This window comes from Macrobrachium nipponense, chromosome 1 (genome assembly GCF_015104395.2).
Source record: "Macrobrachium nipponense isolate FS-2020 chromosome 1, ASM1510439v2, whole genome shotgun sequence".
NCBI lineage: Eukaryota > Metazoa > Arthropoda > Malacostraca > Decapoda > Palaemonidae > Macrobrachium > Macrobrachium nipponense.
Genome location: NC_087200.1, coordinates 124,500,809 through 124,522,428, shown reverse-complemented (window position 1 = coordinate 124,522,428; position 21,620 = coordinate 124,500,809). Strand labels below are relative to the sequence as shown.

At 45.4% G+C, this 21,620-nt stretch overlaps 1 protein-coding gene across 1 annotated transcript in view; it reads left to right on the top strand.

The window, feature by feature from the left end:
- The window catches only part of LOC135220277 (NADH dehydrogenase [ubiquinone] 1 alpha subcomplex assembly factor 2-like), a 66,986-nt gene extending 52,527 nt beyond the window's left edge, over positions 1 to 14,459 (top strand). Inside the window, exon 3 of the mRNA XM_064257536.1 lies at positions 14,308 to 14,459. Within this exon, the coding sequence (XP_064113606.1) occupies positions 14,308 to 14,444 (137 nt within the window). The 3' untranslated portion in view covers positions 14,445 to 14,459. The remainder of the gene's footprint in view (positions 1 to 14,307) is intronic.
- Positions 14,460 to 21,620: the final 7,161 nt, after the last annotated feature.

Sequence of the window (21,620 nt, the reverse complement as noted above, 5' to 3'; positions counted from 1 at the left end):
GGTCGTCTGCAATGGACGCGTCTTGCAACCCGCAGTAGACATAGTACAGGAAAGTGAATGAGGCTGTGCCATCATGCAGCTTCTGGGACAGCCCTGAGAGATTCTCTCCTGAGCACTCTTCCTCTGCTTCCAGGCATAAGCCCTCAGTAGCGCCAGTTAGTGCAGCAGTCTCAGAACACCAGTTGATGCCCGAGTATCTTTTAATGCCCGAAAAGTTCAGTGGTGCCAGGGCACTGTTTGGCACCAAAGCGCTCAGTGACTTCCAAGCGCCCAGTGGCAGGCTTCTGGCCGAGCAGCCAGCACCTCTCAAGCCCCAATCAGCACCCGCTCTCTCCTATGATGTTCGCCGCACTGTAGTGCCTGACTACTCTTTTTCTTCACCAGAACACACGGCACCTGCTCAGCCTGTTGTGATACCTTCATCTTTATATCAAGTCCAGGGATCTTTGGTCACAGATCCATTGCTCACTCCCATTCAGCAACAGTTTGATGATATTTTGGGGTTTTTGAAGAAGCCCTCATCTTTAATGAAACCCTTTAGAGATTTGTCTCTACCTCCAGTGTCGTCAGTCGAAGAGGAAGTGGATGAGGACTTAGAAAAAGAGTCTCTTATTTCTGTATATGCATCTCTGCTTTTGTTTTTTTCTCTGCAGCTTTCCAACCTTTTCCTCTCTGGTTGTGTCTACTTTTCAGATGAGTAACCTTCAGTCATAATTTTCTAGATTACCTTAAATGGTCCTGTCTACTTCTGCAAGGAAGGTGCTGAGCAAGGTTGAGATCTGGCTTCTGGACAAGAGGGAGAAAGGGAAAGCTTGCTTTAGTCATCCGCTGTCTCATCTGCTAAACAGGAGATAATCATATTATGCTACCGGAGAAGCTCCCTCCTTGGGTGTGGGCTGTTTCCTGCCAAGGGGACTTCTTCGGTCTTATCAATTCTGTCTGAATTTCGGCTTTCTTGGCGGCCAAAATTATGTTCTCTCCAGCCAAGCTTGACCACTTCCTGAAGAACAAGTTCAAGATATTTGAAGCAGTTTTTTTTAAATGGGTCAGTAGGTGCACTGGCTAAGAAGATTCAGGAACATCCTTCCTTACCAACAGATGTCAGCGCTGATTTCTTAGGCGTGCTCTCTTGTACAGACAGAGGAGTAGGAGATGCTTCTCGAGTGTTGGCTTCCATTTACACCTTGGGGGTTTAAAAAATGAAGGGACTCTGGTGTTCTTACACCACGAAGGGAGTAACCACAGCTCAGAAGTCTGCTCTTCTTTCTCTTCCTTAGTTTGGGATTTCTTGTTCCCTCAGTCAGTAGTCAATGAGATTACAATTGTACTACAGAAGAAGTCCATGCAGCATCTGTTGGCACAGTCTACGAGACGCACTAAGAGGCCTCCTACTTCATCCAAAGTTAAGACGTCCTGTCTGCTGCAGCCCTTTTAGGAAGTAGGCAGAGATCTCGGTCGAGACCAAGAGCTAATGTATGATTCAGCTCCCAGGCTGTTAAGAAATCCTCAGCCAAATCTTCCTCCAAGAAATGAAAACAGTGTTCTCTGTGCCCCAGTAGGTGCCAGACTCCAACTTTTTGGGGGAAAACTGGAGCAAGAGAGGGGGAGAACAATGGCTTATAGAAATCCTGAAGTTTGGCTACTCAATCCCATTCATAGAAAAACCTCCCTTAGTCAAGAGGCCCATCATCTTTACTGCCTACTCTGTAGGCTCAGCTCAAAGAGGTTTTCAGCCCTGGCAAAGGAAGTACACTCCCTCCTCAAGAAGAGGGCAGTAATAGCAGTCACAGATGTGAACTCAGAAGGCTTTTACAATCGCCTTTTTGTAGTCATCAAGTCATCAGAGGATTGGAGACCAGTCTTGGATGTAAGCACAATGAATGTTTAAGTGCAAAAGACAAAGTTAAGTATGGAGACAAGTCATTCCATTCTGTCGTCATCATCAAGGAGACTGGATGGTCTCACTAGATATGCGTGATGCTTACTTTTCATGTCCCCATACACCTGAACTCAAGGAAGTATCTAAGGTTTGGTTTTCAAGACCAGGTCTTTCAGTTTTGGGCTCCATGTTTCATGCTATCGATGGCGCCTCAAGTTTTTAGCCAGTTTCTTGCCTCCCTGGCATGATGGCTACATCTACTGGGGATCAACGTCACGCTCTACTTAGACAATTGGCTCCTTCATTCACTAACAAGGGAACAGTGCATGGAGGACTTGTGGAAAACTCTTCTTTTAGCACGTGATTTAGGATTGTTGATAAACCATAAAAAATCCCATCTTTTTCAGGCTTTTCTATCCCCCAAGAGAGTGGAGTCCTGTCTATGAATGGTAGATGCTCAGCCAACAAGTGGACAATCCTGCTCAGGACTTTGGCCTCGACAGAACAGTTTTTCTTGCTGGGGAGACTTCACATTCTATCTCGGGCCACCTGGGACAGAGTCTTCCAGATTCATTCATATTTCCAGTGACTCAGAATATCAAGAGAAACCTGCTTTGGTGGAGGTTAGAAGACAGGTTACTAGAAGGGAAAGTCTTATTCCTCAAAACCCCCGGACCTAAGCTTCTGTTGCTGATGTAGTTGAACGTTGGGCGTGGGTGCTCTCCTGGGAGACAAGAAGGTGCCCAGGACATGGTCACAGGAGCAGAAGGAATGGCACAAACGAAGGAGTTAAAAGCAATTCACCTAGGACTGCAAACTTTTGCCTTGGAAGTGTATGACAAAATCGTAGCAGTTTGTTCAGACAACATCAGCAAGCAGGGAGGAATGCACTCCTTTTCCTTCTGCGAGGCAGCAAGGGACCTTCTCCTCTTTGTCAACCAGAATCAGATAACAATCTTGATGAGATTCATATAGGGCAGGCAATGTGCTAGCAGACCAACTGAGCTGGCGCAGTCAAGTCATCCCTACAGAATGGACACTGGATACAATGGTCTGCAACTCCCTATGGAACCTGTGGGGAAAACCACATCTGGACCTCTTTTTAATGCACAGAAATTGTCTCCCTCTTTTACTCCAGTCCCAGACCCTTTAGCATGTCGATGGACGCAATGCTTCAGGATCAATCCAACAAGTTTCTATATGCCTTCCTTCCCTTTGGAATGATACAGGAGGTATTAAACAAATTCCTATCCCACCGCAAGGTTTCAGTGATTCTGATTACTCCATTTTGTCCGTTAAGAAGTGGTTTCCAGATCTCTTAGAGTTCCTGGTAGACTTTCCAAGACTACTCCCTCAAAAACACAATCTTCTCCAACAACCTCATTTCATTACAGGAGGTTTCATCGAGGGTTGTCATCTCTAGCTCTGACAGGATACAAACTGTTAAGAGACTCCTCAGAGCTAAAGGTTTTTCGGGGGTAATTGCAAGAGATATTTCAGAGTGCAGATGTAGGTCTTCCTCTATTGTCTACCAAAACAAGTGGTCCACCTTCTGCACTTGGTGCAGAGAGAATGGCATCTCTTCTTCTAAGATGACTGTGACAGATTGCAGATTCCCTTCTGTCTCTTAGAAACTCCAGAGGACTATCTTCGTCAACAATATAAGGCTGCAGAGCCATGGTTAACTTGTGTTCAGCACCGGGGCCTAGACTTGTTTTTGAACCAGGGCATCTCGGATTTGAGTAAATCTTATGATACAAGCAAGCAGAGGAGTACAGAACCAGTATCTTGGAACTTGCACATAGTACTAAACTGGCTCTTAGCCCCTCCTTTCAATGATGCCTCTTTCAGGAATTTAACTAAAGTCTCTTTCTGGGCTCAGCTCGTGTCGGCCTATGAAAGTATCCTTAATATCATTCTTTCTAGGTAAAATTAGCCTAAAATTACCAGAGAAAAACAAAATTAAGAAAATGTCAGTAAAACTGACTCGCTCACTCTTAAAAAGAAGTGTCGGTATGATATAGGGCGAGTGTGGAACACTACCACGAGACAAACACCAATTAGAACTTCCCTATCAGAATCCCCCCAAGAGAGAGCTGATACCAACGGGCGATGCAGCCTCTACTACTACTACTAGAGGACGCCACGGACAGCAGCGCCCCTAGCGGTCATCCTTAATTTTTAGCGCCAGCGACAAGTCGCCATTTTCTTGTGCTTGTGCTTTTCTTGCGATTTATCCGCACCTTCATCATGGAACGCTCTGCAATTCGCCACGGCTAAGTTAAGTAACTCATAAGTAACATTTTACCGTATTTTTGTCTTCCGGGTACCAGTATTTTCCTTTTTATAGGTCATATACGGTTCCCCGGTTGTCTCGTGGCGGCCATGCCGCCTCGTAAGAATTCCCGGTCCTCCATACTGGGACTTCTTATGCTTATGGGCTTACTTTATCACATTCATTGTTTACATCGAGTTTTAGCTAGTTCAGCCCTCCTACCATTCTCTTAGCTTGGTCTTTAGGGCTATTATTATTATTTTCAGCCCAGCATCCCGGCTCTTGCTCTACATCGGCTATCGCTGGCTCCGAGTAGGCTCCTGTTTCTCGGAACAGTCTGCCTCCTCCTGGGCTTCTTTCTCTTTTACTAAAAGTGTCTCTTCCACCTTTCGATGTATTTTTATTATTTAGGGTGTTAGGCTAGCCTAGGTGCTTGTTCCACATATTGGTACAGCTTGGTTCACGTGGCCCTACCACGGTTTGTGTTGCTCGCGGCCTAGGCCACTTGCGGTCACGTGTCCTATAGCACCTTACCCTGCCCCTTCCCTCCCTCTCTGATGTAGGGAGGGGTCTTGGGGGACCCCTTGGTTGTTATAACAACCTCATAGCCCTTCTCTCACACTCTTCGGAGGTGGACCGGGGGGTCCCCCCAGCAGGGGGTATAGGGCGACCACTATGAGGTACCGGGTCTCCATGCGGGTAGTTGGTGAGGCGGGGAGGAGTAGGCCATCCCTCCCCCCTTTTCTCGCTCCCGCCGTGTTTCGCCGGGACCTTCCTCCCCCCCTCCCCATTGCTCAGCCACCTCCCACCCCTCCAGATACGTAAGGAGCCTTCCGTCGCAGCCGGGGGGCCCTTTGGTTATAGGATATTGGCTCCGCTAGCGGGCAGGGTGGGCGCTATGAGTGGTCGGTTGCTTGCCTACTATATCCTTATATCTCCACCGCTACCGGAAGGGAGCTTACCCTTACCTACGCACTCTTCTAGTAGACGGGCGGAGAGAAGTTGTTTTAATTTTGTTATTTTAAGGATATATACCCTAATTATAAGATATTTTACAATGATTTGTGTGTTATTATATTATTTTTATCAACATCCCCCGCCATTGTCCGTCGTGGTTTCCATTACCACCACTCCTAGTTGGTTGATTTCTTGTGCCCTCCGCCATTGGCGGAGCCATAGCCTATCTTCCAAACCTGGTTACCACACGTATTTTAGCGGGGCTCTGGTTTTATCTAACTTTATCGCTCCGGCACCAGCGGAGCATATGTTAGGCTGTAAGTGTTTACTCTGTACTCATGTACTTTTTCACTTACAGGCTACCAACTGCCAGGTCCCAGCCTGTAATGCGACGCTCTACGACCCCTGTGGACATGACGAGTGCAGGTCTCACCGCCCCGTGTGCCACGTCGTACAATGAGACGATCGTCTGGCACCCCGAAGCCTGCGCTATATGCTACGACCTGGTCGGTCAGCTGGGAGATGGGGTATGTCCATTATAGGCTTACTTATGATTTTACTAACAACTTAACTTTAGTCGTAAGTTTGTTAACCCTGTCCCACAATTGGTAGCTAATCTCACCTTTCTTTCAGGCTAGCGGTGTGAGGGAAGTCGCCCTCGCCACCCTGAAAGCGTGGGTGGGCGGCTTTGGGAAAAACGCCGCCAAGGGCCAGCCCTACATTTTAGATAGGAAGCTGGCCATCCAGATCTTCCCCGCGGGCAAGTCGACGGGCTACGTCGATCCCTGTCCGCTGCCCATTGATAGCCTCCATCCAGCAAGACCTCCAGCAATCGTTTGGGGTCGTAGCCTCCCAGGAGTCGGTTCCGGACGTCGCTGCCCTGGACCTGAACCTTGAGCCAATGGCGGTAGTTAGCGAGGATTTGTTGGTTGAGGTAAGGTTGTCGGGCGACCCAAGGTCTTTCCTTGGGTGCTTCCTGGGATCTTCTCCTGTCCTTCTTCTTCCGCCTCTTTCCAAGGCTTGCGGGATCCGAGATCCCTAGCCGCCCTCCCGCTCTCTCTGTACCTCCTAAGGAGAAGGGAAAGAGAGAACCGAAGACCTTATCTAAGTCGACTTCTAGAAAGTCGTCTTCGTCTTCTTCGGCCAGGAAGTCGTCGACTTCATATGCCGATGCGGTGAAGGCAAAGCCGAGCTCTTCCCAGTCGAAGAGCTCCAGAAGCAAGGCTTCGAAGGAGAAGGCTCGCGCTACCACCGAGTCACTGCCTTCTCCCGCCTCCGCTGCCTCCTCTCCGGCTATGCCGGCAGGGGTGGCAAGCACCAGCACCTGCGTTCCCTCTTCTGTCTCACCAGGGGTGATGGAACAGGTAGGGGTGCTGGTAGGTTCCCAAATTTCAGCATTGGGAACACGTTTTGAGCAGATGTTCGCGCAATTATCGAACAGTCTGTCTCAAACTGGACAGTCTATCCAGGACCTCTCTAATAGAATGAGAGAGAATGAGGACCGAGTGGCTGGGCTAACTCAGGCTCCTCCCCCAGTCTCCCCTGCATCTAGCACGGGGATTCTCCAACTTCCGCCTTACGACTCCTTGCCAGCTTTCTCTATGGAGAATCCATGGAGAGTAGCGGCCTACGATTCCTTTTTAAGGACGGGATGATTTAGATCCCGGAGTTTGGTACTCGAAGGATTGAGGACTTCGAGTTCTACCCTCCGGGTCTGACGCAGCCTTTCATCGGGTATGCTAGGCTGACGCCAACGGCTCTCACGAGAGAGGACAAGATCTCGAAGGAGTCAGTTCTCTACAGTAGAGATCACGCCCAGCGAGAATGGTTCACTGCCTTGAGGACTGGGAGTGTACTAACACTAAAACTCCAGGCCTACAAGAGTCCCTTCACTATTTTCGCGACGGAAGAGGAGGTCTCTCTTCCGTTCGCCACGAAATTGGTGGAGAAGGCTCTTCAGGCAGTCCTCAAGGATGAGCCCATTCCACAGTTGAGGGAGTCGGAGTCTACTTCTCCACTCTTCCCCGCCTTCGGAGAGTTGTGGGAAAACCTGCCAGCTACATTCACGCTGGGTAAACTCAAGCCGGACTGCGCATGGACCAGTTCGGTGAGAAATTACCTAGGCTGCCGGATTCCCTAATCCAGGCAGAGTTCGATGCGCGAACTAGGTTTGGCAGGTCCCTCAACTCTCTCAGCGTACGGAAATGGCTGCTCTTCCTACGCTACGGAACCGCTGTTCAAGATTCTGGCGAAATCTCAGTTTCAGACGGTTCTGTCAGGACCCCCGCTTTTGACTTCTTCCAGGCCAGGAGGAAACTGCCGGAAGCCATGTCCTTCAAGAGTGCACAATCAGGCATGAGCCTAATAGACTCTTGGCTGCGAGCATGTGGGGAGCGGATCTCTTCCCAGAGTCCGCAGTGAACGAGGTCCACCACGAAGCTGCTAGACTCAACCAGAGCCTTAGAGCTAGGTGGGGTATTTCCTCTAAGAGGAAACAGGAATCCGTTCCCACTGCTGGCAAGAAACCAAAGAAGGCTGGTAAGAGGTTCCAGCCTTATAAAAAACTTCAACAAACCTCAGCAGCAGTTTGTGCAGGCAGTCCCAGTTACCCAACAGGGACAACCTTCCACATCTAAACAGAACCAACCTTTCCTCCTGGTGCCCCAGCAATCTCAACCATCTACTACTTCCTACGCTATCTCGCCGGCCTTTAACCCTGCTTATGAGGCTCAAGGCTACTCTCAACCGAGGGGTAGGGCGAGAGGTTACTTTCGTCAGCGTGGCGCAGGAAGGGGCACGAGGAGTAGGCAGTTCAGAGGAGGGCGTGGTGGCCAACCCGCCCATCAGCAATGAGGCTCCCCAGGTAGGAGGGAGGCTGTTCCTCTTCCGCCACAGGTGGGGGTTCAGCAATTGGGCACGGAGCATAGTGTCCAAAGGATTAGGCTGGAGTTTGGGATCAAAGATCCCCCTCCAATCAAATCATTTCATCAGGTACCGTCAAAGGAATTGATAGATTATGCGGAAGAACTCCTTCAGAAAGGAGACTATGCGAGAGTCAAACATCTAAAATTTCAAGGGCGCTTATTCAGCGTGCCAAAGAAAGGCTCAACAAAAAGAAGGGTAATCTTAGACTTGTCAAAGCTAAACTCTTTCATTCGCTGCGACAAGTTCAAGATGCTTACCCTCTCGCAAGTAAGGACCCTACTTCCGCGTGGAGCCGTCACATGCTCCATCGATCTTACAGACGCATACTATCATATCCCTATAGCCAGGCACTTCCGCCCATTCCTAGGATTCAGGCTAGGAAATCAGACATTCTCATTCAAAGTGATGCCCTTCGGTCTGAATGTAGCCCCCTATGGGTATTCACAAAGATAGCAGAAGTGGTTGTACAACAATTGAGAGCTCAGGGAATCATGGTAGCGGCATACCTCGACGATTGGTTGATCTGGGCACCAACAGTCGAGGAATGTCTCGAAGCTACCAAAAAGGTAGTTCACTTTCTGGAACATCTGGGGTTCCAGATAAACAAAAACGAAATCCAGACTTACTCCGGAATCTCATTTTCAGTGGCTAGGAATCCAATGGGATTTGTCTTCCCACAATCTATCAATTCCAGTGGCCAAACGGAAGGAAATAGCAAAATCTGTCAGGCAATTCCTCAAATGCAAACAGACATCAAGAAGAAACCAGGAGAGAATCCTAGGGTCTCTTCAGTTTGCTTCGGTAACAGATATCCTTCTGAAAGCAAGGCTGAAAGATATAAATCGAATTTGGCGGTCAAGAGCAAACTCCAAATATCGAGACAAGTTGTCAGTAATTCCACAGATCCTCCGCAAACCAACTACGGCCTTGGTCGAAAGTAAAGAACTTAGCCAAGAAGGTACCCCTTCAATATCCCCTCCCAGTGTTAACCATTCACACGGATGCTTCCCTGTCCGGGTGGGGGGGATACTCTCAGTTCAAACAGGTTCAGGGGACTTGGTCAGTTCAATTTCGCCAGTCCACATAAACGTGTTGGAAGCAATGGCAGTATTTCTTACTCTGAAGAGACTGCTTCCCCCGAAGAAGTCTCATCTAAGGCTAGTTTTGGACAGTGCAGTGGTAGTTCATTGCATCAACAGAGGAGGGTCCAAATCCAAGCATGTGAACCATGTCATGATAGCCATCTTTGCATTAGCAAACAAACACAAATGGCATCTGTCTGCCACTCACCTGGCAGGAGTAAGAAATGTGATAGCAGACGCCCTGTCCCGGTCAGTTCCTCTGGAATCAGAGTGGTCTCTGGACGTCGGGTCATTCCAGTGGGTAAGCCGGAGAGTCCCAGGTCTCCAAGTGGATCTCTTCGCCTCACAAGCGAACCACAAGCTCCCTTGCTATGTGGCCCCCAACCTGGACCCTCTGGCTTATGCCACGGACGCCCTGTCGTTAGATTGGAATCAGTGGAGGAGGATTTATATTTTCCTCCAGTGAATCTTCTCTTGAAAGTCCTAGACAAACTAAGGTCTTTCAAAGGGATAGTAGCTCTGATTGCACCGGATTGGCCCAAGAGCAACTGGTATCCTCTTCTTTTGGAATTGGGTCTCCGACCTCAACGGATCCCCAATCCCAAACTGTCACAATCAGTACAAATGAGGACTGTGTTCGCTTCCTCAAGAACTCTCCAGACCCTAACTTTATGGACTTCATGAAGTTTGCGGCTAATAAAGATGCTGACATTGATCCACAGAACATTCTCTTCCTAGAATCAGATAAGAGAGAGTCAACCATTAGACAATATGACTCAGCTGTTAAAAAATTAGCATCTTTCTTGAGAGAATCGAACACCACAACCATGACAGTTAATTTGGCTATATCCTTTTTCAGATCCTTGTTTGCAAAAAGGTTTAGCAGCTAGCACGATTACCACTCACAAATCGGCTTTGAAGAAAATCTTTCAAGTAGGTTTTCAGATAGATTTGACTGAATCTTATTTCACATCTATCCCTAAAGCCTGTGCTAGACTTAGACCTTCTCAGAGGCCTACTACAGTTTCATGGTTCTTAAATGATGTCCTCAAACTAGCTTCAGATACTGACAACTCATCTTGTACGTTCATTATGCTCCTGAGGAAGACATTATTCTTATTAAGCCTAGCCTCAGGAGCTAGAATTCAGAACTGTCGGCTCTATCCAGGGATGCGGGTCATGTGGAATTCCTCCCATCAGGAGAAGTTCTACTTGCTCCGGATCGTAGCTTTTTAGCCAAAAATGAAGATCCTCTTGCAAGGTGGGCTCCTTGGAAGGTTTATCCCACTTCCACAGGATCCTTCTCTCTGCCCAGTATTCAACTCTTAGAGCCTTTCTTTCTCGTACTTCTTCTAGATCCTCAGGTGCTCTCTTTATGAGAGAAAAAGGTGGTACTTTATCAGTTAAAGGCATTAGACAGCAAATCCTTTACTTCATTAAACAAGCCAACCCTGAGTCATTCCCAAAAGCACATGATATCAGGGGGGGGGAGTAGCCACCTCAATTAATTATTTCCAACATATGAACTTTGAGGATCTTAGGAAGTATACTGGATGGAAATCCCCGACAGTCTTTAAACGGCATTATTTAAAGTCCTTGGAATCTTTAAAGTTTTCAGCAGTAGCAGCGGGAAACATAGTTTCCCCTGATACTGTTTAGTAGTTGTAGTATTGATCCAGGTCTCCTTTCTACCTACTTCAACCAACATGCCTCAACCTATCGTCAGGCTACTCAACATCATAGCCTTAGCCGTTGTATCATAGTGGATTGTCCCTTATTTTTTTTGCTAGGGACAACCACTTTTGTACTGATATGTACTTCAGTGTACCTACCCTTATTTTTATGCTAGGGTAGGACACAATATGTTTGTATATTCACCATTTTGTGTTTGTGATGAACTTCAGTCACAATGTTTGTATATATTTGGAAATAATTGTATTAATGATGGATTTCAGTGTACCTACCCTTATTTTTATGCTAGGGTAGGACACATGTATGTATATATTTTGTAATTATGTATTCTAATTAAGTAAATCCCAAATTTGCCTTATTTTACATGCATCTCTGTAATTTTATTATTTACCATTTAAGTACTTTAAGTTTACTACATTCTATTATTTTACTGTTATAATAAGTTAGTTTAAGTGCTTAATTTGTATGCTGTATTTGATTTACTTATATTATATCCATCATTTTTAAACTGTTTTTCATTGTTTCCTTTTCCATCTTGTCTGTTTCTCTGGTACTCTTTCATAGGCCGACACGAGCTGAGCCCAGAAAAGGGATTTTGACGAAGGAAAAATCTATTTCTGGGTGATTGGCTCGTGTCGCCCTATGAAACCCCCCCCCTTTTTTATTGTTTGTTTTCCCCCCCTTGCAGGACAAGATGTATTTACTGTTTTAATTAAGGATGACCGCTAGGGGCGCTGCTGTCCGTGGCGTCCTCTAGTAGTAGTAGTAGAGGCTGCATCGCCCGTTGGTATCAGCTCTCTCTTGGGGGGATTCTGATAGGGAAGTTCTAATTGGTGTTTGTCTCGTGGTAGTGTTCCACACTCGCCCCTATATCATACCGACACTTCTTTTTAAGAGTGAGCGAGTCAGTTTTACTGACATTTTCTTAATTTTGTTTTTCTCTGGTAATTTTAGGCTAATTTTACCTAGAAAGAATGATATTAAGGATACTTTCATAGGGCGACACGAGCCAATCACCCAGAAATAGATTTTTCCTTCGTCAAAATCCCTTTTTTGGTAGCCTTAGCTACAGCTAAGAGGGTCAGTGACATACAGGCAAAAGACAAAAGGATCGGGTTCTCTGGAGGAAATGCAGTTTGTTCATTAACTTTAGGTTTTCTCCCTAAAAACACGAATCCCACTAAGCCCTGGCCTTGTAGGATCAGAGGAGAAGAGAGTTCTTTGCCCCCTTACAAAGAATGCTCTGTCCTTCTTAAGAGGCGTCATCTGAGAAGCACACTCTCAGGTAGGAGAAGAATGTCTTCCTACTCTGAAGGTTAACGCACATGAAATCTGGGTGGTTTCCACATCCTTAGCTTTTAAATATAAGCTTTCTCTGGTGGACAGTCTTCAGGCAACTTACTGGAGATGTAAATCAGTTTTTCCATCCCACTTTTTAAGAGAATTGCCAACAGTATGTAGTGAGTACAGTACCTTAGGTCCTTTATCGGTGGCTAGCATGGTGTTGGGGGAGGTAATGAAGGAAGCATCCTTTCCATCCTCTCTTCACCTTGAGTCAGGGTGTTGAGTTTTAATGGGATTCTTGGGGGTATGATGTACTAGGATACCTTCCAGTTTCATTTTAATAGTTGGGTGGGTGGAGTTTCTGATTTTATGGTGTGGGAAAAAAGCATTAGTACTGTGCCCTGGGCAAATGCATCTTTATATACTTTGCTAGCGTTCGAAATTGACCTTCTCTACAAAGTTCTCATTGATGTAGCTGGCGACACATGCCTATACTACCACCTCACCTCTACTGAGTAAGATGAGCGCCAACTGAAGGCAGCATCTTCTTGCAGCAGCTCTCTTACCAGGTAAGGGAAAAACAAGCGTTGTCCCAATGCAAGCAAATTTTCTATTCAAAGATCAATATTTTATCTAATGATTTGAGGTAGAATAGTCCATGTATCCTCATTATTTTATCTAATGATTTGAGGTAGAATAGTCCATGTATCCCACCTCCTGGCAATGTAGAATCAGCTATGTTATGACTTGGTAAGTCTTGGTAAGTTACGTATATAAAAAGGACATTTTTATAATATAATTAGGTTTTACATATACTGACCAAGTAATTACAGAATGGGAGCCCACCTGCCTCCCCTCTAATGGACGTAAGGGCACAAACAAATTGAGGCTCTTTGCTCGGTTGTTCCTCTTCTTTCTGAAAGTGGGAGGGGCTAATTACCTACACCAAAACAAAGAAAAGTCCCCTACTGCGAATTTCAAATTTTAGCTGCCGATACTAGAAACTGATAACTATGTAATTACTGGTAAGTACATATAAAAGTATTGTTATCACATTTAACTGAGAACATAATTTACAAACTTGTTTTGACAACTTCATGGCACTGTACTGTAATTCTTTATTTTCCCTGATATAAGTTAACAGCCTTTGTCCAAAAGCAATTTAAATCAATCTCATGTTTTAATTAAAATGTATCAAGTATTTAAAAATGTTCTAGATGAGAGAAAAAGCTGCAGGTTTTATGTTTCCCTTTGCCTTCATTTTTTTTAATTTCCTGCTGTTTTTTCATGTCAAAGCTGATGGGTTTTTTATTTATTTATTTATTTTTTTTTTTTGTTACAGGACAGACAAAAAATATGTTCTCTTCCATTCAAATGCAAATGTCCTGACAATGTCCAGTTTATTGAAGTTGTTACTCTCATTATGTATATGTAATTGCAGTTAGATTTTGAAGTGTTATAAAACAATCGACCCCCACCTATTCGCAGTTTCTGGATTCGCAGATTTTTCTGTGGAACATACATACAGGTCCCCCCCCCGTATTCATGGGGGAAGGGTACCAGACCCCCCCACAAATAGCTAGAACCTGCGAATAGTTGAAACCTCCTATAAAAATGCTTAAAACTGTTTTTTTTTTGAGTTTCGTCACAAAGTGCATTTTAGGATTAAAAAAAAAAAAAAAAAAAAAAAGGAATTTGTGGATATTTCTTAGCGAAAAATACCCCGAATAGGCAAATTTCCCACAAATAAAAGGGGGTATACTTTCCAGAGAGAAATCCACGAGTACGGGGGGTTCACTATATATATATATATATATATATATATATATATATATATATATATATATATATATATATATATATATATATATATATATACACACTCACATCTTATTCACAGAAAATGTACCTATTTGCAGTATTTTTCTTAAGAGAAATATTCACTAATTACTGTATTTTCATATCATTTTAGTGCCTAAATGCAGTTTTTCAATAAAACTATTAAATTACTCAGGTATAAAAATTTTCAGAGGGGTTTTATGGTGTCTGAACAATTAAAATAGGCAGTTAGTGTGTTTTCAAAGAGGTATCAAGTATTTACAGATTTTAGCTATTTGTGTGGGGGGTTATGGTACACATACCCTGTGAATACCAGTGGTCAACTGTAATATATAGTAGTATATTGGTTTACGCATATAGTATTTACTTTTTAGCGTGGTTGAGATATCGCCGGGATACTCCACCCTCTGAAGAGGAACTCAAGGGTAATTTGACTGTGGCAATGATGAAGAAAGAAAATGCTGAAAAGATAGAAGGCAGTAAGAGTCTTTCTCCAGAAGAGGTAAGATGATTAATAATCCTGATCCCCTAAAAAACTATAACCTATTCCGATGACAACTCCAGATTGCCGAGTTTGGCAACTGCCGTTTTCCCTTCTTTCCAAGCTGTTGAATTCTGTGCTCCTCTTTTTCTTGTCATTTCACCTTCTCTGTTCCTTTAGAATAAGATCACATTTTTCTTTGTTTTTTTACAGGTCCACCCTCTGTACTGTAACAGTATAAACTCAAAAGCACTGAATACATTGTTCTAACTTACAACTAGAACAATGTTGAGACTTAGCTGTCTCTATTTCACATGTTTTTGCTCCTCCTCATACTTGGTTTGCATAGTGAAGAGAAGTATAGCAATACAGGTCACCCTCCCTTGAAGGCAGGAATCTTACATCACTGTTCTTGACATGTCATAAATTTTTTAGATTCTGGTATTAAATGTAAATTTGAGTGGTTGATCTTTTATTCTTTGGAGACAGTGAACTTGTCACTATCATCTCTAGACTTTTGACCAGGTCAAGCATAACATAATACTACCTGCTTGCATAAATTTCCCTCTTATTGCTTCAACACATCTCTCTTAGGTGTTGGCGTTACATCTGCCCTTTTTCTATCAGATCAACTCAGCGATAATCTCTTGTTGTGCAGATCTGGATTGCATCAGTATTGAATGATGCAACCAAAATTATTTTCTAAACTCCTTTTTTACAATGATGTCAGGGAAGAATCACACCATTCTCATTAATCTACTTGGATACATTTTGCACTCATAAAGTTACCACCCTCTACATGTGTAATCAGTACATATTAGTTTGAGCACCATTTGTACAAGTGTCGTGATTGCATGCATATCCACTCTCATCACAGATGTGTGGAAGTTACATACACAAGGTTTCAAGTGGCCCCCTTTGTTCCCTGAATAATTTTAATCTGCCTCTGTTTAAAAGGCAAGTTTGTCACCACTTGATTAGTTCATTAAAACATTTGTAGTGACTAAGCTTGATTTTATCTAAATAAATGATATTGTTATGATACAATAAAGTTTCATACATACTTACCTGCAGATATATACATAGCTAAGACTCCGTCGTCCCCCGACAGACATTCAATTTCGCGGCACACGCTGCAGGAGGTCAGGTGATCTACCGTCTGCCTGGGTTGGCAGGATTAGGAACCATTCCTGTTTTCTATCATATTTTTTCTCTTCCACCTGTCTCCTTGCGGGGAGGCTGGGTGGGCCCTAATCGTATATATCTGCCAGGTAAGTATGTAATGAAACTTTATTGTATCATAACAATATCATTTTCATACAATCAACTTACCTGTCAGATATATACATAGCTTGATTGGCACCCCTTCGGTGGAGGGGTAAGAGACAGCTACTTCTGGAATAGACAGGTAAACAACATATGTTGTAGGTATAAATAAAACCTTGGTTCCTACCTGATAGGTGGTAGACTTCGTGTGTTTGCCCAGTAGTCTGCATCACCTCAAGAAAACTTTAGCGAGATATGTGATCTATGGCCAAGAGTTCTTGTGGGTCTGCCGAAGGGGTCTTATCTACTTAACTACTCGGCAGAGCCTAAAGGACTTTGTCATGGGTGCTGATCCACTTATATGACAATACACCTTATGAAGGAGCGCAACACCGATCCCGATCACCTGATCCTAACACGAGGGTTCGCGCTCAAATTGGAAAGAGTTATCCCCCACACTCCTTTCAAAAACCCCAATAATTTCACTAAGTTAAAAAACTTTAACTCAAAGTTAAGGATCAGTGTCGCTCCTTATCCCAGTTTAACGTATCCGCAGAAACGTATAAACCAAAAGAGAAGGGATCTCTCGTAGGTTTAACTTGACATCCTTTGTGTAATGAGAAGTCAACACAGAGTTGCCTCTACCGTACAACACAGCTAATATGTCTTATATGACATATTGTTATGTAAAGAACAAGAATTTGCAAAAAGCGCGCACATTCCTGCGCTTTTAATTCTCAGCTGTTTGAAGGAATCAAGTCACTAATGAAGTGCTTAGGAGATCTCCATGTGTCAAAGAAGACCAGGGCTTTCTTGAAATGGATCTCTCCCGACTGAAGCCTGAAGCCTGGCAGGAACCTCGCGCCTGCCTGGTGCTTCGCTCTTGGTTGGCGCCTAGCGCTTGTCTGGTACCTTTCGCTTGACTGGCGCCTCGCATCTGGTTGACGCCTCGCGTCTTAGCTGGAGATTCGCGCCTAGAGCCTGGCTTGCGCCTGGCTGGCTGCTCGCGCCTGGCTGGCGCCTGGCTGGCGCTTTGTGCCTGCCTGGCGCCTCGCGCCTTGCGCCTGCCTGGAGCTTCGCGCCTGGCTGGCGCCTTGCGCCTGGCTGGCGTTCTAGCTCCCGGTTGGAGGAGTGGCGCCTTGCGCCTGCCTGGAGCTTGCGGCTGGCTGCTGGCACCTCCCGCGGCTGGCTGGCACCTGGCTGCCTGGCCTGCTGGCCTCGAGCCTCCTGCCTGGCGCCTCGCGCCTGGTTGGCTCCTCCCCACTTGCCGGAGCTTCGAGCTTGGTAGAGTCTCGAGGATGTCTGGCAATGTCCACATTGGACACTCTTATCTGTCCTATATGTTCGCATCTAGCGCATCTGTGTCAGGTTGTAGGCCCGGTCTTTCTCCTCATCAGACAATGACAGTGGTTCTTGGGCTGTCTGCAGGTTTCTTCGTTCCTTGCTGACTGCGTCAGAAGGTCTTGAGTCGCCTTCTCAGTTAATGAACGAGAAATGTCCTTCACTAACTGAGAAGGGAACAAAAAGTCAGACAAAGGCGAGTACAGAAGCGCTGCCCTCTGAGCGTGGGAGGAACCGCTTTGGTTAAAAAGGCACTATATACTGTCCTCTTTTTAAGAAGACCTGCTCCAAATAAAGAGGAGATCTCAACCGAGCCATCCTGAACCGCTTTGTCTATACAAGACAAAATACACAGAAGGACTTCTGGTTCGAGTCCTTCAGAATCATGGGCTTTCTTGGACATTACCCCAAGGGACCAATCTAAGAAGTTGAAAACTTCCAATACATGAAAGAGTCCCTTGAGGAGATGGTCCAGTTCTGAAATGCCCCAAGTTATACGGGCAGAGTTCAAACCTTGTCTACGTGAAGCGTCAAATAAAGTCGAAAAGTCCGCTTCTGACGTAGACGGAAGAGAAATACCCATATTCTCTCCCGTCTGATACCAAATGCCTCTTTTACCAGCTAGTCTCGCTGGAGGCATGCAGAAGACCGTTCTAACTAACTCCTTCTTCGACTTCATCCAAGAGTCTAAAGACTGAAAGAGCCCTCTTCATCGAAATGGCGGGCTTCATTCTAAGAAAAGACGAAGATTTCTTCGTCTTTGCACTCGAGAAAAGAGAGCGCGGAGAAGGAAGAGAGGCAGGAGTCAAGTCGTCCTCCATACTCCTCTAGAAGCAAGGCTGTCAAAACTTTATAGTTCGACAGTCCTCTCTTACCTTGATACTCCTCCTCCGAGTTTACTTCTAACTCGGGGGTCTAGATGAGTCTCCGCTGCTAATTCAGTACGTCTTTCCTCTGGAGGAGACAAACTCCTATAGGAGAGGGGCTAAGGGAACGATATTCCTTCCTCTTCCCCGCTATAATAGTCCTGGAAGGCGCCAACAGCCCAGGCTTCTCTCCATAAATGGATGACGCTTCCCGCTTGGATGACGCTTCTAGTTCGCCAAGCGTCCTGGCTGACGCCTCCCGCTTGTGTGGCTGCTGACTTCTGGATGACGCCTCGCGCCTGGAAGACGCTTTGCTCTCAAAAGGCGTCCTAACTGGCGCCAAAATTTTGGTTGGAGCCTCGCATCTAAAAGCAGCTTTAAATGACGTTTCATGTCTTGACGAAGTCTCACGTCTCTCTGGCGTTACGTGTTTCTTCCGTAAGATTCTCCCGATCTCGCTCTCGAAACCGAAGCCTCTGCGATAAGTTTGGAAGCTTCACGTCTGCATGATGCCTCTCGCTTCGCAGGGGAGAGAGGACGAGACTTCTTGATTGGAAGCGCAACGTCCTTCCTACGAGGCGCTAACACTCCCACCAAAGAGGCCAGTTGCTCTTGTACTGCCAAGATAATCTTCCTTGAAGCTTTTCCCACGTCATCTTCAATCGGGGGAGAAGTAGGAAAAGGAAGCAGTCTATAGGAAGCCTGTTCGTCTTCTACCTTACTGGAGAGATCTATGAAGAAGACTTTCCGCAGGTTCTCACAACTCTTTCCAATAAATGTTAAACATGTTAACAGTTATTATCGTCGATCGAGAAGGATCTCTTTGTTAACGCGAATAGGAGCGAAAAAAGAGATTCTCGATGCTCTTTGCGATATGAGAGAGTCGTGGAATTGGCCTAAGTGATTAAATGGGTAACGAAATCAGGAACGAATCTTGCCGTTACCGAGCTTGGTGTCCGAGAGGCTACTGGACTCTTAGGTTAATAACTCGCTAAAACGAGAAAATCTTGGATGGTGCTCTTGGCTCACTGCGCCAGGCTGGCGCTTCTGGCGCAAATTTGTGCCAGGCTGGCGCTTCTGGCGCCAATTTTTGCGCCAGGCTGGCGCTTCCGGAGCATTGCGCCAGGTTGGCACTTCTGGCGCCTTGCGCCAGACTGGCGCTTTCTTCTAATTCTTTTTATGTTATGTGCCAGAACACCTGGGCCTTTATGGTACCCGACATCCTTTCACATGTTAATTCCGTTCTTAGTAGGAAAAAGCTTTATATACGTAGTATAGTCCATTCAGGGAAACAAGTTCTGCCCCAAAGAGAATGTTTCCCATCCGACTCATCCATCTACTTCTGAGCAGGTACTCTAATAAGCTATGCTTTCGTAAGCCTGAGAGCATTACATAATATAATGTTCTGCTGCGATAGAATCCTTTAATAATGTTACCTACGGTAAACAGCATTTAAAGGTTGTACTATCTCTCTTATTGGAAGCTTCTTAGCAAAAGGCATACAATATTTTATTTGTGTTAGCTTAACTATCCCCTCAATCCGAGGTTAAGACCGCGATTGTGGGGGAGAGATACGGATAGTTATTCCATCCCGCAGGAGAGAGAGAGAGATACATCCGAGCCGCTCATGACTGACACCCTACATGGTACTGACAGTAACTGGGCGAGGCGTACTGCGTTGGTCTCAGGCTCTCAGCGAAAGCAGTCCCCGCTTACTCTTCCAGAGTTGCCAGCTACTCCATTTAATAAAGGAATTTTATAAAATTATTATCGAACTTCAGGAAGTTCTTATTAAAGCATATTTAAACGAAACAAGACTTCGATAAATCTAGAAGCTAAGTAGGTGTTGTCTTAACAATCCCTTTAAGCGTAGTCCTTCTAGGAAAGTCGTAGAAGATACTGGTAATTTGAGTTGCACAGAAAAGAAGTAACTATGGTATGTGTTTATGATTTGACCGTATCGTATTCTCATACAGCAGAAACTCTACTACCTTCTACTATCTTCGTTCTTTTCGTTAATAGAACGATAGAAAGAGTATATATATCCTTAAGGAACGAAGTTAATCCAGGAACTCTTTAAATCTTCGTGATTTCCTCATAAATCGCGGAAGAGACAGAATTCCTGTTCATCACTAGGGTTTACGGAAGGAAGTAGATATTTCCTATCCGCCATCATACCCAAACGTCGATGAGATTCTTATTAAGAAAAACTCCCAAAGCTCTTTTGGCCTCCTCAAAACGGTGGGAAGAGCATGGATGAAAGGAGAGAGTCCGCATTGGAGAACTGCCTAACACAGGAGTCTTCTGAATAATGAAAAGGGCTTCTCTTATTATCAGAATCCCTCTGACAAAAGCAACGGCACATTTGCCAGGGGAAAGTTGCTCAAGTTAAAATAAAAAATTCAAAGAGGAGTCTCGCGACTGACCTCTCTCTCAAATGAAGAATTTGGAATCTTCTGACGCCTGGCGTCTGGATCCTAGCGCCTAGCGCCTGGCGTCTGGATAGTTCCGCGCGCCTGGAATGTTCCGCACGCTAGAAAGGAGACTCGCTCCTGGAACGTTCCGCTTGCGTGGAAGGTCCCGTGCGCCCTAATAGATCCGAGCGCCTCTAGTCTTGTTATACGAGCCTCTTGCCAGTAAACGTTCAATGGAAGCATCCTTCTGATTGCCACTCTACTATAAGGCTCCTTAGTTAAGCCGTCTGTTTTCTCTTTGAAGGCGCCTTGCGCCAAGAAAAAAGTTCTGGAATGCGGCTCGCACTCAGTTGCTGGAACGCGGCTCGCGTTTATCTGTATGAACGAGACTCGCGCTAGTCTGTTGGACGGAACGCGGCTCTTGCGCTAGTCTGTTGGAACGCGGCTCGCGCTAGTCTGTTGGGAACGCGGCTCGCTGCTGGCTGTTGGAACGTGGCTCGCGCTAGCTTGCTGGCTGGCTCTCAGCCTCTCGCTCAGTGAGTGTGAGTCAGTGTTCTCTTATTCAGAGAACGAGCCAGATCGTCCGAACTCCAAACATGTACATTCTTCGTCTTTTCGGATGTAAGATGAAGAAACGGAAGAACAGACGCACTTTTTAAAGGATGCCTTTCCAATGGCTATCCCTGGCAGTCTGGGACGTTTTACAGATTCCTGCCGAGGGAAAGGCCCCGATCGGTGGGGATTCTCCATAACCTCCGTAAGGCTTTCGACTTTCCTTCTCCTCTGGGCTTGTGAGTTTGGAAGAGGTCTAGGCTGAGAGCGAGACAGAGCCGATCGAACGCACCCTCTACTAATAGGACGCCTTTCCAATGGCGAACTTGGCAGTCTGGGACGTTCTACAGATCCTGCCGAGGGGACGCCTGATCGGTGGGGATTCTCCATAACCTCCGTAAGGCTTTCGACTTTCCTTCTCCTCTGGGTATGTGAGCTTGGAAGAGGTCTAGGCCTGGGAGCGAAACAGAGCCGATCAGAACGCACCCTCCACTGCACTAACACTAAAATCACTTCTTACCTTTCAATAGCTCGTATTTTGAGCTACATTCCTTTGTCTTCAAATTGCAATATGAATTTGAAGATTCTGTGAAGTAAGAAGGAGATGAGGATACCACACTACTAGTATTGTTAATGCTCTAACTGCTCGTTAGTACGAGAGCTATATAAACTTCTAAAGGAAGCGTAACTATTCTTTCCTTACATCCTCAAGAAGGAAGTTAGCTCAATCAATTCTAACATTTACTACGTTATTATGAATAAATATT